Below are 14,392 nucleotides of genomic sequence, written 5' to 3' on the forward strand. Positions count from 1 at the left end.
CGTGTATCTGAATGTTCCTTGAGAGCATCTCACCTGTGCAGCCAAAGCATCCTTCCTTTGGAGGAACCTATAAAACCCACAAAGAACATACGTCGACCCCAGTGATTTGCAACCTTTCTAGTCTGATGGCACACCAACTAATTACTAAAATTCTCCAGCACACCCAAAAATATATATATTTTTTGTCAGTCTGACAAAAAAAGGTATAATTTTGATTCATTCATTCATATTGTTGTGTTGTCTGTTGCCATTTTTTAAAAAATTGACAATCTAAGGGAAAAGAGATTGTGTCCCTGACTAAAGAGTCAGGTATGATGCATGTTTTAAAGATTCCTGCAGCACACGGTTAAAAATCTCTCATCTACCCTATGGGAAGGTGAAAAGTAACCACGATTAGTTATGTTGTTTCTACTCAAAATCTATACACATTAATGGGACCTGACTGGTGTGGTTCAGTGGTTGAGCATCCACCTATGAACTAGAAGGTGCCATGTTTCAATTCCCTGTCCAGGTACATGTGGGCTAGACCCCAGTGGGTCATGTGCAGGAGGTAGCCAATCAATGATTGTCTCATCATTGATGTTTTTCTCTCTCTCCCTCCCTCTCCCTTCCTCTCTGAAATCAATAAAAATATTTTAAAAATTAAGTAAATGGAAACAAGTATCTTCAAAAGGCTCTAGCCGTTTTAGCTCAGTGGACAGGGCACTGACCCTCAGACTGGAGGGTCCTGGGTTTGATTCTGGTCAAGGGCACGTACCTTGGTTGGTTGTACGTTTGATCCTGGCCCTGGTTGGGTGCAAGTGGAAGGCAACCAATCAATGTGTCTCTCTCACATTGATGTTTATCTCTGTCCCCCTCCCTTCCACTCTCTCACAAAATCAATGGGGAAAAAAAATCTTCAAAAGAATGAAAGTGATTTAACAGTTTCCAAAGAAATTCGCACTGTCTCAGTATGTAAACACACTGGTTAATTTGACCTTTAATCCTTTTTCTCAGCAACTATCGGAAGGGCAAACTAAACCATGCCACTGATCTCACACCTACCCTAAAAACAGGCTGTTATCTTCTTCCCTCAAGTCTTTTGTTCTAAGGGCGTCCTAACAGTGAAAATAAATTGCAAACACTGCTGAGTCAAGGTAAGGCCTTTAAGGCTTAAACTCTAGCTGGCTAACTCTTTATTAGAAGCCATGGGTGAGTCAAGAAAGTCAATGAGATGGGAAAGCATAAGAGAAATAAAATGTCTCTTTAAGTCACAAGTTTGCCACTGAACGTAGAAACATTTTCAACTTCCTTCCATTCTCTTTTACATGGAGATAGGGAAGGATTCAACAAATTGTATAAATTACAAAGAAATACCACTAACAGAGCCCCTGAACTCTGCTGGCTTCCTGTGCAGACGGCTTCGCCATGCCGGGGTGGCCTTCTCCATCCCCTCACACTCCTCCCCTGTAATTTCAGGACCACTGAAGAGACCAAGTAGACGGTAAGGTAGGGAGCCAGTCCTAGAAAAGTTTACTGCTTTTTACTTCCACTCAGCACCACACTCATTAATAGAAATCAATGTAAGTCCAATACCAATCTAACAATTATTCTAGAACAGTGGTTCTCAACCTTCTGGCCCTTTACAGTTAGTTCCTCATGTTGTGACCCAACCATAAAATTATTTTCGTTGCTACTGTTATGAACCGTAATGTAAATATCTGATATGCAGGATGGTCTTAGGCGACCCCTGTGAAAGGGTTGTTCGACATCCAAAGGGGTTGCAATCCACAGGTTAAGAACCTCTGTTCTAGAATATTAGATGTGTTTCCTTAAACAATACCAGATAAGTGAAAGACAGGAAAATAAAAGCATAAGCTCCTTTTAGTTAGATAAATTTTAATTACTTTCTGGATTACTTTACTAACGTTTATTTTTAAACATAGTTGTTTTTTAAAAAAATATATTTATTGATTTCAGAGAGGAAGGGAGAGGGAGAGAGAGAAACATCAGTGAGAGAAATCATTGATCAGTTGCCTCCGGCACACCCCACACTGGGGATTGAGCCCACAACCCAGGCAGGAATTGAACCATGACGTCCTGGTTTATAGGTCAATGCTCAACCACTAAGCCACATTGGCCGGGCATTAATAACTACTTTAAAGTTCACATACATAACTTTCTGGCTACCAACTGAACCAAATAAAAAATTCGTAGTTTCACCCTGGTTGGGTGGCTCAGCTGGTTGGAATGTTCCATACACCAAAAGGTTGTGGAGTTCGATTCCCAGTCAGGGCACATACCTACTTGGCTGCTGGTTCAATCCCCAGTTGGGGCATGTATGGGAGGCAACATCAATGTTTCTCTCTCTCTCTCTCAAATCAATGAAAACACATCCTCAGGTGAGGATTAAAAAAAGAATTCGAAGTCTCTATGCTCAACTTCATTTAATTCTACCTGATAATGATTTGTATAGGATGAGGAAAGGTAGAAACAAGGAGGGGGGTATAACAGGCTACAAACGAGAGATACAAATGAGACTGAGGTGATATAAATTCGCCCACCACTGAGGGCGTGGCTTGTGGCAAAGCTGGCACAGCAAGCTGCCTGTGCAGGACACTGGGCCCAGCCCTGCTCACCTCCTCCATGTACCTATTCTTTTTTTTCTTTAATATCTTTTTATTGATTTTTTTACAGAGAGGAAGGGAGAGGAATAGAGAGTTAGAAACATCGATGAGAGAGAAACATCGATTCAGCTGCTTCCTGCACATTCCCCACTGGGTATGTGCCCGCAAGCAAGGTACATGCCCTTGACCAGAATCAAACCCGGCACCCTTCAGTCCGCAGGCCGACGCTCTATCCACTGAGCCAAACCAGTTAAGGCCATACCTATTCTTGATCTTCAAATGCTCCCTTCCCCTCTAGGTCTTTTTCTCAAGTCAACAAACATGAACTCCTGCCTAGTACACCTTTCCCTGTTTATTCAATTAACATGCACTGTGCCGTGTACTGGGAATGCCAGGGAGAATAAACAGACAATCCCTGATCTCATAAAATGTACAGCCTGGCAAAGGAAAACAATCACGATCAAGGCATACCTGGCAGATGCCACCACATGCCCAGCAGTGGGAAGTGCCCGGAGCACAGGGTAAGCTCCCGTAGTAGCATGCCAATGACGAAGCTATTTCAACCATCTTCAGAGATACTGATATAACCTGGAACAGTGGCTGGAGAGATACATGTGACTTGGAAACTGACTGGATGTAAGCAAGTAGAAGAAGAGCAAGAGTCAGGTAAGATACCCAGATTTCTGCCTGGCCATCTTGGTGGCGGCAAATGCCATGGAATGTGAGAGGCCACAGTGGTATGTAGACAGGTTCAACTGGAGGTGCCTGTGGGGAGTCGAAGCCAAGATGTCAACAGTGGGTGGTTCGAAATGATGGGCAGAGCTTGGGAACAGACTAGAAATAGGCTGGAGGCTGCGGAGACTCACATGGTAGCTGAAGCCACAAACTGAGAAACCCCAACATTGAAGGTACAAGGAGGAAACTGGGCCCACGGAGGGAAATGAGGAACCAGGTTCTAAGTCTGGGTGGCTGCAAGTTAAAGGGGTCCTTATGGGCTGGCTTCTTCTACCTTCTCCCCTGGGTCTGCTACTGACTCAGGACATTATGGCCATGAGTCACTGCCCTACACTGTCAAAGCAACCGCAAGTGCAAAGTACATTTCTCACTCCACTCGCCTGAGGCCACTCCAGCATCTATCACAATCTGCCTTTACTCTCAACCCTACAAAAACTGTCCTCCCTGTGGAACTGATTAACTTCCTGAATGTTCTTAATAATCTCCTAAGAGTAAGACCCACTGGCCTTATTTCTGTGACAGTGTCTGAGAACCCCGCACCTTCTAGTTCTCCTACATTCCCGGTCACTCCTCATCTTTCACCTTGTGTCGACTTGCCAGCCCTTGGTGTTCCCCCATGTCCCATTTCACCTCCTCTAGTCAGTCCTTCCTGCCTTTCCTGATTAACCTCACACTGATGCCAGCTATCAGCGGTGATTCCCAATTCTCTCTCACTAATGCTCGCCTCTCTCCTAAGATCCAGACCTTTGTTTACATCTCCTTACTGGATATTTTTCACCTTCATCCCCTCAGGCACCTCAAATACAACCTGTTCAAACATAAGCTCATTGTCACCTCCCTAAAACGTTTTGTTCTTTTCTTTATAGGCTAGCCACATCACCATTCCCTCAAGCCAAAAATCTGACTGCTTCTCTCCAACCTCTTCTTGCCACTCATGCAACCAGCTCCACTGCAATTCCCTCAAAACAACTTTCCAGATCAAAGAGGAAGCCAGGCACCACGCTGCTGTGTTTCAACAGAGGCTGCTTATGTCCGGGTCATCCCAGATAGAGTCCTGCGTTGGCGCTATCGGGTCTGCCTGCCTGGGAACTGCTGCAGAGTTCTGCATCATTCAAGAGAATGATGTCAGTGTAAACCTCACTTCTTTAATGCCTCCACAGGCTTCTTGGTGCCGCTGTGGGGGGTCAGGGGTGAGGGGTGCACTTTATCTTGACAGATGTCTAGCATTTCTCATCTCCCAATAAAGCTCTTGGAAAAGCCTTTAGATCTTCATCCACCCAAAGTGTGGTCAGCAGTGACATCATAGGGAACTTGTTAAAATGCAGAATCCCTTATAAGAATGACTCAAGTGCACATCAGAAGTTTGAGAAGTGCTGGCTAGATGCTTTACATGAACTGAATTTCTCAACTCCCAAGGCACACCGTACCATTTCAGATCTATGTCTTTCAAAAGCTGTACCATCTGCTGGGAAGGTCCTACCAAACCTTCTACACCATGCAGTCCTACACTAACGTAAGAGCCCCTAGCGCAAGACAGTACATGGTAGGCCAGAAATATGTGGCTGATTGGATCATTTGATCAATTAACAGATGAGTCTCGGGTTCTGAAGTGCATGCAGGTGGAAGTTGAACGTCAGGTAGTTGGAAATAGAGGCCCAGAGTTCAAAGGAGAGGTGGGCTGAGCTGGCAATCTTTTAAAGTCAGCAGCAAACTATTTCAGAGGTCACGGTAATGAATAGGTAAGGTCACCCCGGATTAAGATGGAGACTGAGAAGACCATGAGCCAAATCATGGGAAGGCTGACACTGAAGGGACCTATTGTAGAAGGCAGATTAAATCAGGTTAGCAGGGTGGGAAAGGACCACAATAGGTGCCAAGGAGCTCCCCACAAAAATAAATGGATCTGGCACCCCTTGTTATCTTTGGCAATTGAAGCTGGGGTGGGGCTGGGAGTGGGGTGGGGAAGTGGGACAGAACAATGAGGGCAGAGAGAAAGCAGATGCTTAACTTCTTCAGCCTAATAACTGAATGAATGACTCAGGGCTAGTGAAATGATCACCACAAGGACCACTGGATAAGAAGGGAGAAAAAGAGAAATGGAACTGATGAGAGCTACGTCATATACATGAGCCTAGTGGCAAAGAGGTTAAAAACTTAGTCACGCAACATTTGCTGAACACTGGCTATCTGCCACGTGCCACAGGCTAACCCTGGGACTATAACAATGAACACACAGGTAATGCCCCTGCCCTCTGACCTGGTGCAGAGAGATAAATGGAGTCATTGATGGAGATCCCATAACACATAGGTTAAGGAGCCAATATAGGGTGGCTCCCCTTAAGGAAGAGGCAACTTTTGCTGTGGTGGTTGGTATAATGGCAGAAATGTAAAGTTCACATCTAATAATCTCTTTTTTTTTTTTTTATGTGAAAGAAAAGATGCCAGGAAAACAAAAAAAAGAGAAACATTTCACTTTGCTCCTCAACAACTCTAAGTAGGATCCCCATTCTTCTTTTTTTTTAATTGATTTCAGAGAGAGGAAGGGGGGGGAGAGAGAGAGAGAGAGAGAGAGAGAGAGAGAGAGAGAGAGAGAGAGAGAGAGAGAAAGAAACATCAATGATGAGAATCATTAACCGGCTGCCTCCTGCACACCCCACACTGGGGATCGAGCCCGCAACCCCTGCATGTGCCCTTGACTGGAATCAAACCTGGGACCCTTCAGTCCACAGGCTGATACTCTATCCACTGAGCCAAACCGGCTAGGGCAGTGGGGTCCCCATTCTTCACACATAAAGTGACTGAGGCACACAGGAGGACAGAGGCCTGCTCCATCAAATGGCTAACGAGTGATTGGGAGACCAGAATCATCGACCAGCACATTTTTGTTCCACTCACGTTGACAGGGTGGAAAACAGCGGCAACCAAACTTTAACAAGATGCCCAGGGGCTGCTCTGCAGGTGCCTGAGCCACGTTAGTCTGCAACACCAGTCTAAGCCCCGGATCCTCATGCTTTCAACAAAGATAAAGGACTTAAAGGGCTAATAATAAAAACCTTCATACTGGGCACACAGCCAAGCCAACAGCACGTTCTTAATAAATGACTAATAACCAGTAATAGAAATTTAGGATGTGGATTAGAGTAATCAAAGAAGAAAGTATGCCCTGGCTTGGAAGCTCAGGTAGTTAGAGCATCGTCCCAATACAGGGTTGTGGATTCGATTTCCAGTCAGGGCACATACAAGAATCAACCAATGAATGCATATCTAAGTAGAACAACAAATCAATATTTCTCTCGCTCTCTCAAATCAATCAATAAAAAATTTTTAAAAGAAGAAAGTAGCTGCTTTTAGAGGCAGAAAAGCATAGTTATAAGAGCAAGAATGAAGAAGGAAATTTGTGATTGTGGCAAGTTACAGAACCACTCTGTGCCTCAGTTTCCACACCTGTAAACAGGGATCATTATAATACATACCCTCTACGGTTGCTAAATAGATTTAATATATGTGAAGCCCCTAGAAACGTGGTCGGCAAACTGCGGCTCGAGAGCCACATGCGGCTCTTTGGCCCCTTGAGGGTGGCTCTTCCACAAAATACCACGTGTGGGTGCACACATACAGTGCAATTGAAACTTCGTGGCCCGTGCGCAGAAGTCAGTATTTTGTGGAAGAGCCACCCTCAAGGGGCCAAAGAGCCGCATGTGGCTCGCGAGCCGCAGTTTGCCGAGCTGCAGTTTGCCGACCACTGCCCTAGAACAATGCCTGATATTTAATAACTGCTCAATCAAGGCTTTAGTTTTGCTACCATTCATTCCTACTGCTCTACTACTACTGCCACTACCAGTACTGTAGTATGACTTGTTGCTAGTTTGGCAATTAAAATGCATCAAAAGGAGTTCTACCAGCAGCCAGAGTTTGGCACCAAACTCCTTACAACCCACACAGACAGCTAGCTCCAGAGGAAGCTCTACCACTCACAGCACTGCAATTTTTACAACATATTAAGTCCCCATCTTGTTTTGTCAATTGCAGGATTATGCTACCACTCAACTTGAGTTCGTAACAATAAATTTCTGAAGTAGCAAGAAGTAGCTGAAGAAATACACAAAACCATACATCAATTACATAGTTTCTGAGTTGTCTCCTATGGTGGAAAATTAAAAATAGTTGTCTGGCCCTAACCGGTTTGGCTCAGTGGATAGAGCATCAGCCTGCGGACTGAAGGGTCCCAGGTTCAATTCTGGTCAAGGGCATGTACCTTGGTTGCGGGCACATCTCCAGTAGGGAGTGTGCAGGAGGCAGCTGGTCGATGTTTCTCTCTCATCGATGTTTCTAACTCTCTATTCCCTCGCCCTTCCTCTCTGTAAAAAATCAATAAAATATATTTACTGCCCCCTTCAAAAAAGAATTCTTCTTTAAAAAAAAAATAGTTGTCTGGCCCTCGCCGTTCAGGTTCAGTGGATAGAGCATCCCGCCCCGGACTGAAGGGTCCTGAGTTCAGTCAAGGGCACATACTGTGGTTGCAGACTCCTCCCCCGCCAGGCAACCAATCAATGTGTTTCTCTCATATCAATGTTCCTTCTCTGTCTTCCCATCTCTCTTCCACTCTCTCTAAAAAAATCAATGGAAAAATATCCTCAGGTGAGGATTAAAAAAAAAAAAGTTGTTCAGTTTAGCTAGATGTTCGCTGTACCCTACTGTACACTTGATGAGCAGAATGGCCTATGTGTATCAAAATACCCTTGGTTGAGATTGTGCCTACCAAAGTGAGGCATCCAGAAAAATCCAATTACCCAAATACCCCTGAAAAAATGTTCTTCCAGTTTTCTGGTTTAGATGCAGCCTGTAATATCTTTTCCCCCACAGAGAACACAAACACCGTGTGCTCAGCTTCAACTGCAGTTTAGCCCTTGACAAAACAAAAATGGGAACGGACCATGTAAACTGGTTACCGACCCTTCCTCTTTTCCAGAAAGCTCTGCTTTGGAAATTTCAGACAAGGCTAAATGATATGTATCAAAAAGGTGGAGGTAGTGCTGTAGACTCACATCGAAGATTAGACTTGTTAATAGAACGTGGATCCCATGAGTAATGCTCACAGCTGTGGCGTCCAACAATGGAATTAACATTTCAGCAGGAAGTCGAGAGCCATCCCCACAGAAAAGGCCACCTGACCCTGCTTTCGAGCACTTACAAAAATTATCCTTCCGGAGGCTACACAACGTGCGTCTCCTAGGGTCCCTCCCATTAAATTTTTTTTTTTTTAATGAATCATTTGGTTACAAAATGAGACAAATGCTTATTTTGACATCAGTCGGTTAAAACACTAACAAGGAAATAGATCCGTGTTTTCCAGTACCAAATAATGCTGTTTCTTAATGGCACACGATTTTTTAAATGCCTTCTTCTCTTTTCCGTCCGGAGAAAGGCACAGCTGAAAAATATACTTGGCAAACCCTTTAGGAATTGCCTGTACTGGTCATCACCCCATCTTATCTTCAAAATGAGGTTCATCATGAGGTTATGAATTTCCCTACGCACTTTGCCCCGAGACTGCGGAAGGCAATACCGCATTTTCGCAGGAACCTGCTTTTGATTTCCCACCGCCGACTCCGTGGAGTTACCGCCCAGTGCACAGCGCGCGCCGGGCTCGCCGAGGGGTCCCGTGCACTCAGCGCCTCGTTCCTAGAAGAACCCCCTTGGACGATCCCGGGCTCCGTGTCCATTTAATCATGGCGTTTGGACGCGTCCACACCTGAACACTCGCCGCCCTGGGCTTTTGAAATCGGCTAACCCTGGACGGACACGACACGGCCGCCAACGAGGGAAGGGCACGAGCAAATACAGCGGAGCCCGCACCGGCCACAAAGAATGGAGCCGGAGCAATGCCGGGCGCAGACCCAGCGCGCCGCGCCCACCCACTCGCGGCGCGCCCCCCGGGGAGGGGCCCTCCACCGCGCCCCTCATCCTGGGGCTCGGACCCCCGCTCCGCCAACGCCGCCTCCACGCCAGACACCCCACGCCCCCGCATGGCCCCCTCCGGAGCCCCTCCACCTTCTCGGCTCGCGCGCCCAGCCCGGCAAAATCAGCCGGTGCGGTTCCACCCGCACGGCCACCCGTGCCGCAGCGCCCCCAAATCGCGCCCGCCCCCTCCCCCACGCCTCATTGTTCCCGGGTGGCCGCCGGCACGAGCGCCCCGGGGCTGGCCGGGCCAGGGGGACAGCGGGCACCGCACCGCCTCCACTCACCAGCGACTCCGCACAGGAGCAGGAAGCACCGCAGAAGCGCCATGGTGGCGGCCGGGCGGTGCGCGGCGTCTGCAGGGGTAGGGGCTGCGGCCGGCGCTGCGGGTCTCCCGGCGCCTCGCGCGCTCCCGACTGGCTGCCAGCTGCGGCACCTCTGCACCTCCGCGCCAGCCCGCCCTCGCTCCGCAGGTGAGACGCGTCACTTCCGGCCGCGGCCGAGTCCCGCGGCGCCGGCGAGCTCCGCCGGGCGCGTGGGGTTGCCATGGCAACCGGGCGCTGCGTGCCGCGCGCAGGCTGCACCAGACCTGCACCGACGGGGAACTCCCGGGTCGGCGGCGCTGGGCGTAAAGGGGGCGCTGGCAGCCACGCGCCCCGGCCTGAGCCGCGGTGCCCGCCTCCGTGCCTTCGGTGAAATCGGCATTTGTGCACCGGGGTGGGGCCGGCCGCCTCCTCCCCGACAGCTACACTGTGGTCACGCCCTTGCTGCGGCAGGCGACCGCGCGCCCGGGATCTGAAGTGCCGCTCCTGCAATCACCCTCCCCGCCCCCTCGGGCAGGAGCGGGTTGGGCGCCTCCGGCCACGCGTCCCACCTCTGGCGCTTCGCTGCAGGGGCGGGAGCTCCCGCCTGAGGCTCTGGAGAGCGCACTTGTTCTCGGCTCCGGGGGAGTTGGGTGGGTTGATGGCTCCAGAAGGGCTTTTGCCCGTTTCCTGTAATGACTGAATCGCTCAACTTCAGCTACGGATTTGAGAAGTGCCCAGATTGGCTTTCCCCGCCTAGGATTTCAAGGTTGTTCTAGCCCTGAAATTGGCCAGCAAAGACTAGCGAGCCTGAGAAGTGGGGCTAAGGGTGGTGAAAAGGCTGGGGGGGGGGGGGGGGGGAGGGTTGGAGGGCCCAGGAATTGGGCATGGTGAGTTGCCAGGTCAACCCTGCATTGTCGCTTCTAGCTCCCGGCGTCCTCCCTGCGTGTTCCGATGTCATTTTGCCACCTGTTCGCAGTTGCTATTTTCAGATAACGTTTATTTATAGCTGCTGGGACATCGGTGTTCCCAGACGTTCCATATCAGGACTGAATTACAGGAGAGAAGCCGCGTTGCGCGGTGGGTAATTTCTTGGGCTCCCAAATGGGGCGGTAACTGGGCAAGTTACTTAGAAACTTAGCTCCTACCACAGTGGTAGCTAGGAAAATTAGATGAGATAATGAAAAAAAAAAAAAGAATGCTTGGCACCGTGCCTGGCACAATAGTAAATACTTAGTAAAGTGGAAGCTAATAAAAAATAATATTGGAACATTCTTATTTATTGAACCAGAAAAGAGAAGTCAGCTATCAGGAAGACCAAGATTGCCTAGCTGCAATTTAGCCTGGTGGTTTGCAACCCTGGCTGCACATTAAAATTATCTGGAGAACGTGCACAAAAATAGCAATGCCTGAGCCCCACTCCAGAGATCCTGATTTAACGTCTCTCTGGTGGGATCCTGGCTGATCTAAGGCGAAGGAGTCCATGGTAACCAGGAGGGACTTCCTATTAGTTGAGGAAATAGGAATTCTACTGGATATAATCGAAGGTATTAAATATATCTAACTTGAAATTTTACGACATTATGCTTTATGAGATTAGAGATTAAGTATTAACGTTGTTCATATCTATTTCAGACTGTTTTATGAAAACTTTTCTAGTACTAATTTACTTCAAAGAAGCACACATTTGCCAAAAAGTTACTACTCTGAGTGTCTCCTCCTTAAACTCATCCTTCAGGGGTCATCTCAACCATTTATTAGAGGAAATATTTACAAATCACCTAAGAGGATTTTCATCTTAACCCCTTTGCTCTGGTACTTTAAAAAACACGCACAACCCTATCTTTGGACTCCTTTTGTGGTAAGCATTCTCATAGCTTTCAATCACTTCTCGTACTCTGAATATTTCTAGGAGGCCAAAAAGGCACATTATTTATCTTTGTCATTCTTGGAAGCACAGCCCGTCATAGTCGGTTCCCTACTATTTGTTGAATATATTCAATTCATATAGAGGGTGGGCAAAAGTTGGTTTATACTGTTCTTATGGAAAATACAATAATTAGTAAAATAATAATACAAGAATAAACTGTTTGCCAGGCTGGCTTGGCTCAGTGGTTGAGTATCAACCTATGAACCAGGAGGTCACAGTTTGATGCCTGGTAAGGACATATCCCAGGTTGCCAGCTCAGTCCTGTGTGAAGCATGCAGGAGGCAACTGATCAATGATTCTCTCTCATCGATGTTTCTCTCTCTCTCTCTCTCTCTCTCCCCCCCCTCTCTCCCTCTCCTTTCCTCTCCTTTCCTCTCTGAAATCAATAAAATATATGTTTTTGAAAAAAATAATAAACTGTTTCACGCACTCACACTGTAAACCTACTTTTGCCAACCCCTGTATTTGTATATTGAAAAAACATCCATGCAATAACTCACAAATTATTATATCTTAATTTATCTTTTTAGAATGTACTTAAAATGTATATTTTGCAAAATTACTGTTTTATACTTCAGATTAATGAACACATCATCTTTGGACTTTGGTTTGTGACTACATTAGTTCCTATGTAAGCAGTAGCTAAAATTATGTAGTTATTGGAAACTTCTTAAATGCTACCTTAAAAAGACTTTGTAGCTATTAACAGCTTAGAAATTATATCTCTTGGTAATTGTAATGAAATAATTTCATTAATTCTGGAAGATACATTGTTAATTGTTTGCTATCCTCAAACCAAGCTAAGAAATAGCACACAGAGCCCTGGCCAGTGTTGCTCAATGGTTAGATTGTTGGTCCGAGCATGGAAGGGTCTTGGGTTCAATTCCAGGTCTAGGGCATGTACCTAGGTTGCACGGTCCATCAACCCCTGGCCCTAGTCAGAGCACTTACAGCAGGCAACTGATAGATGTGCCGCTCTCACATCTACTGGTATGTTTTTCTCTCTCTCCCCCCTCCCTCCTTCCCTTCCACTCTAAAAGTCAATGGAAAAAATGTCCTCTGGTGTTTTAACATTAAAACAAAAAACAAAACAAAATAAATAGCACTCATTCAATTAAATGAATTGTCCTGTCTTAGTAAAACACTAAGCACAGCACATTGTATAGCCTCTAAACCACAGAAAGGTGATTCCTGGCCCATCAGAAGGTGATAATTACAGAGACATAAATGACTGTCTTCTAAAGATTTCACAGCAGTAACGGATTTTTCAATTCACCCACAGGTGATTCAAATTCTATGATCACATTCAGAAGTTGACTTGCACTTAAGAATTAGAGTTTTCACCTCTTCTCAGCCTGGAATACGAAGGTATGTGAAGCAAGAAACTTTCTTTCATACCTGACACTGATGATTTTCATATTTCCTAGAAAATGATAATTCAGTTCTTCACAAGAAATGAAGACTTCTCACAAGTGTGTTCTACTTATATTACCAAGAACGTTGGTTTTATGGGTTACTACCATCCAAGTCCTCTTTTTACCCTTAAGCAAATGTACTTGTAAATAGATACATTTTTAGTTTATGGTAGGTATATTATATTTATAAATCAACCCTTAGCCAGTGACCCAGAATTTTTTTAGTTCCTTAATAATGTAGATTCCAAAATGAATATGCAAAAGTTATGTTTATACAGACCAAAACTGAGGATTTTACTGATGGCCTTTATCTGCCCTAGCTCAGTGGATAGAGCATTAGCCTGTGGACTGAAGGATCCCGGGTTCGATTCCTGTCAAGGGCACATGCCTGGGTTGCGTGTTAGATCCCCAATGGGGTGTGTGCAGGAGGCAGGCAATCAATAATTCCCTCTCATCATTGAGGTTTCTATCTCTCTCCCTCTTTGAAATAAAATATATACACAAATAAAATGCTCTTATCCAAGAATAATGTTCCTTCTAGTTGCTTTCTTCTTTGTTTTGATCTTTGTCACTTCACACCAGTTGCTTTCCTCCAGTTTCTGCTAATTCATGATTTTCTGCTTAAAGATTAAAATAGAACAGAAAATAAGAAGCATATTGGAAGCATGTTGAAAGTTCTGAATTGTGGAGGTGATACTTTCAATCGTGGTCTCAGGTTGGGTCAGTTTGGGGAGATGCCAAATAAAATTACTTTTATAAAAGTCCAGCATTCGGGCTTAAACCTAGGTAGCCAGCTTTCTAGAAGAAGGGCTAGAAAAGAACTTCAGTAGATAAATCCCTGTACATACAATAGTATCCCCACCCTAAGCCTGCTTGATAGCTCCTGTCCAAAGACCTTTATTTAGCTCCAGCCTTATGCCATCTTGCAGAGGGGTAAATGTGGGATCTCAGTGTCTAACTTCTTTTTAAACAAACTTTGAACCAATCACCCTGTTTTTAGCCCCACCGTCATTCCACTCTCAAGTGGGCCTGATGCCACCAAATCCCGAAAATCTTTGAAGGTTCATTTGGGCCACGGAGGGCTTAGGACTCAGCTTTCTTAAGTACAATCAGTAAACTTTCATCCATCTGCTTCCCAGTTTCCAAAAATTTGGTATTGTTATCTCCTGTCCTGTTATTGTCCTTGTATCAGAATGCCTTTAAAAAATTCATTTACTGTCATTTTAATGTGGTTTTGGGGAGGAGTAGAGGCATGTGTTTAATTCCCCATCTTTATTTTTAAAATCTGCCCTCAATGAGGATACAATGTCCCCGTGCATATAAAAGTTTAGAAATCTGAAGAAAACTAACATCTTTACTCTGCTCTTGATTAATACAAGGATCCTAGACTGGTTTAACTCCTATGAAATCCCTCTCCTAATTTATATTGTAATTCAGTGTTTTTGT

At 45.7% G+C, this 14,392-nt stretch overlaps 1 protein-coding gene across 2 annotated transcripts in view; it reads right to left on the bottom strand.

Annotated features, from left to right (window-relative positions):
• Window positions 1-9,760, bottom strand: part of CXADR (CXADR Ig-like cell adhesion molecule) — a 60,102-nt gene extending 50,342 nt beyond the window's left edge. Inside the window, exon 1 of one of the 2 annotated variants that reach the window (XM_059686810.1) lies at window positions 9,587-9,759. In XM_059686810.1, the coding sequence (XP_059542793.1) occupies window positions 9,587-9,629 (43 nt within the window). In that variant the 5' untranslated portion in view covers window positions 9,630-9,759. Of the gene's footprint in view, window positions 1-9,586 lie in introns of both variants that reach the window. The other variant, XM_059686808.1, reaches the window with a different exon arrangement.
• Between the last annotated feature and the right edge of the window lie 4,632 nt (window positions 9,761-14,392).

This window comes from Myotis daubentonii, chromosome 3 (genome assembly GCF_963259705.1).
Source record: "Myotis daubentonii chromosome 3, mMyoDau2.1, whole genome shotgun sequence".
Lineage (NCBI taxonomy): Eukaryota > Metazoa > Chordata > Mammalia > Chiroptera > Vespertilionidae > Myotis > Myotis daubentonii.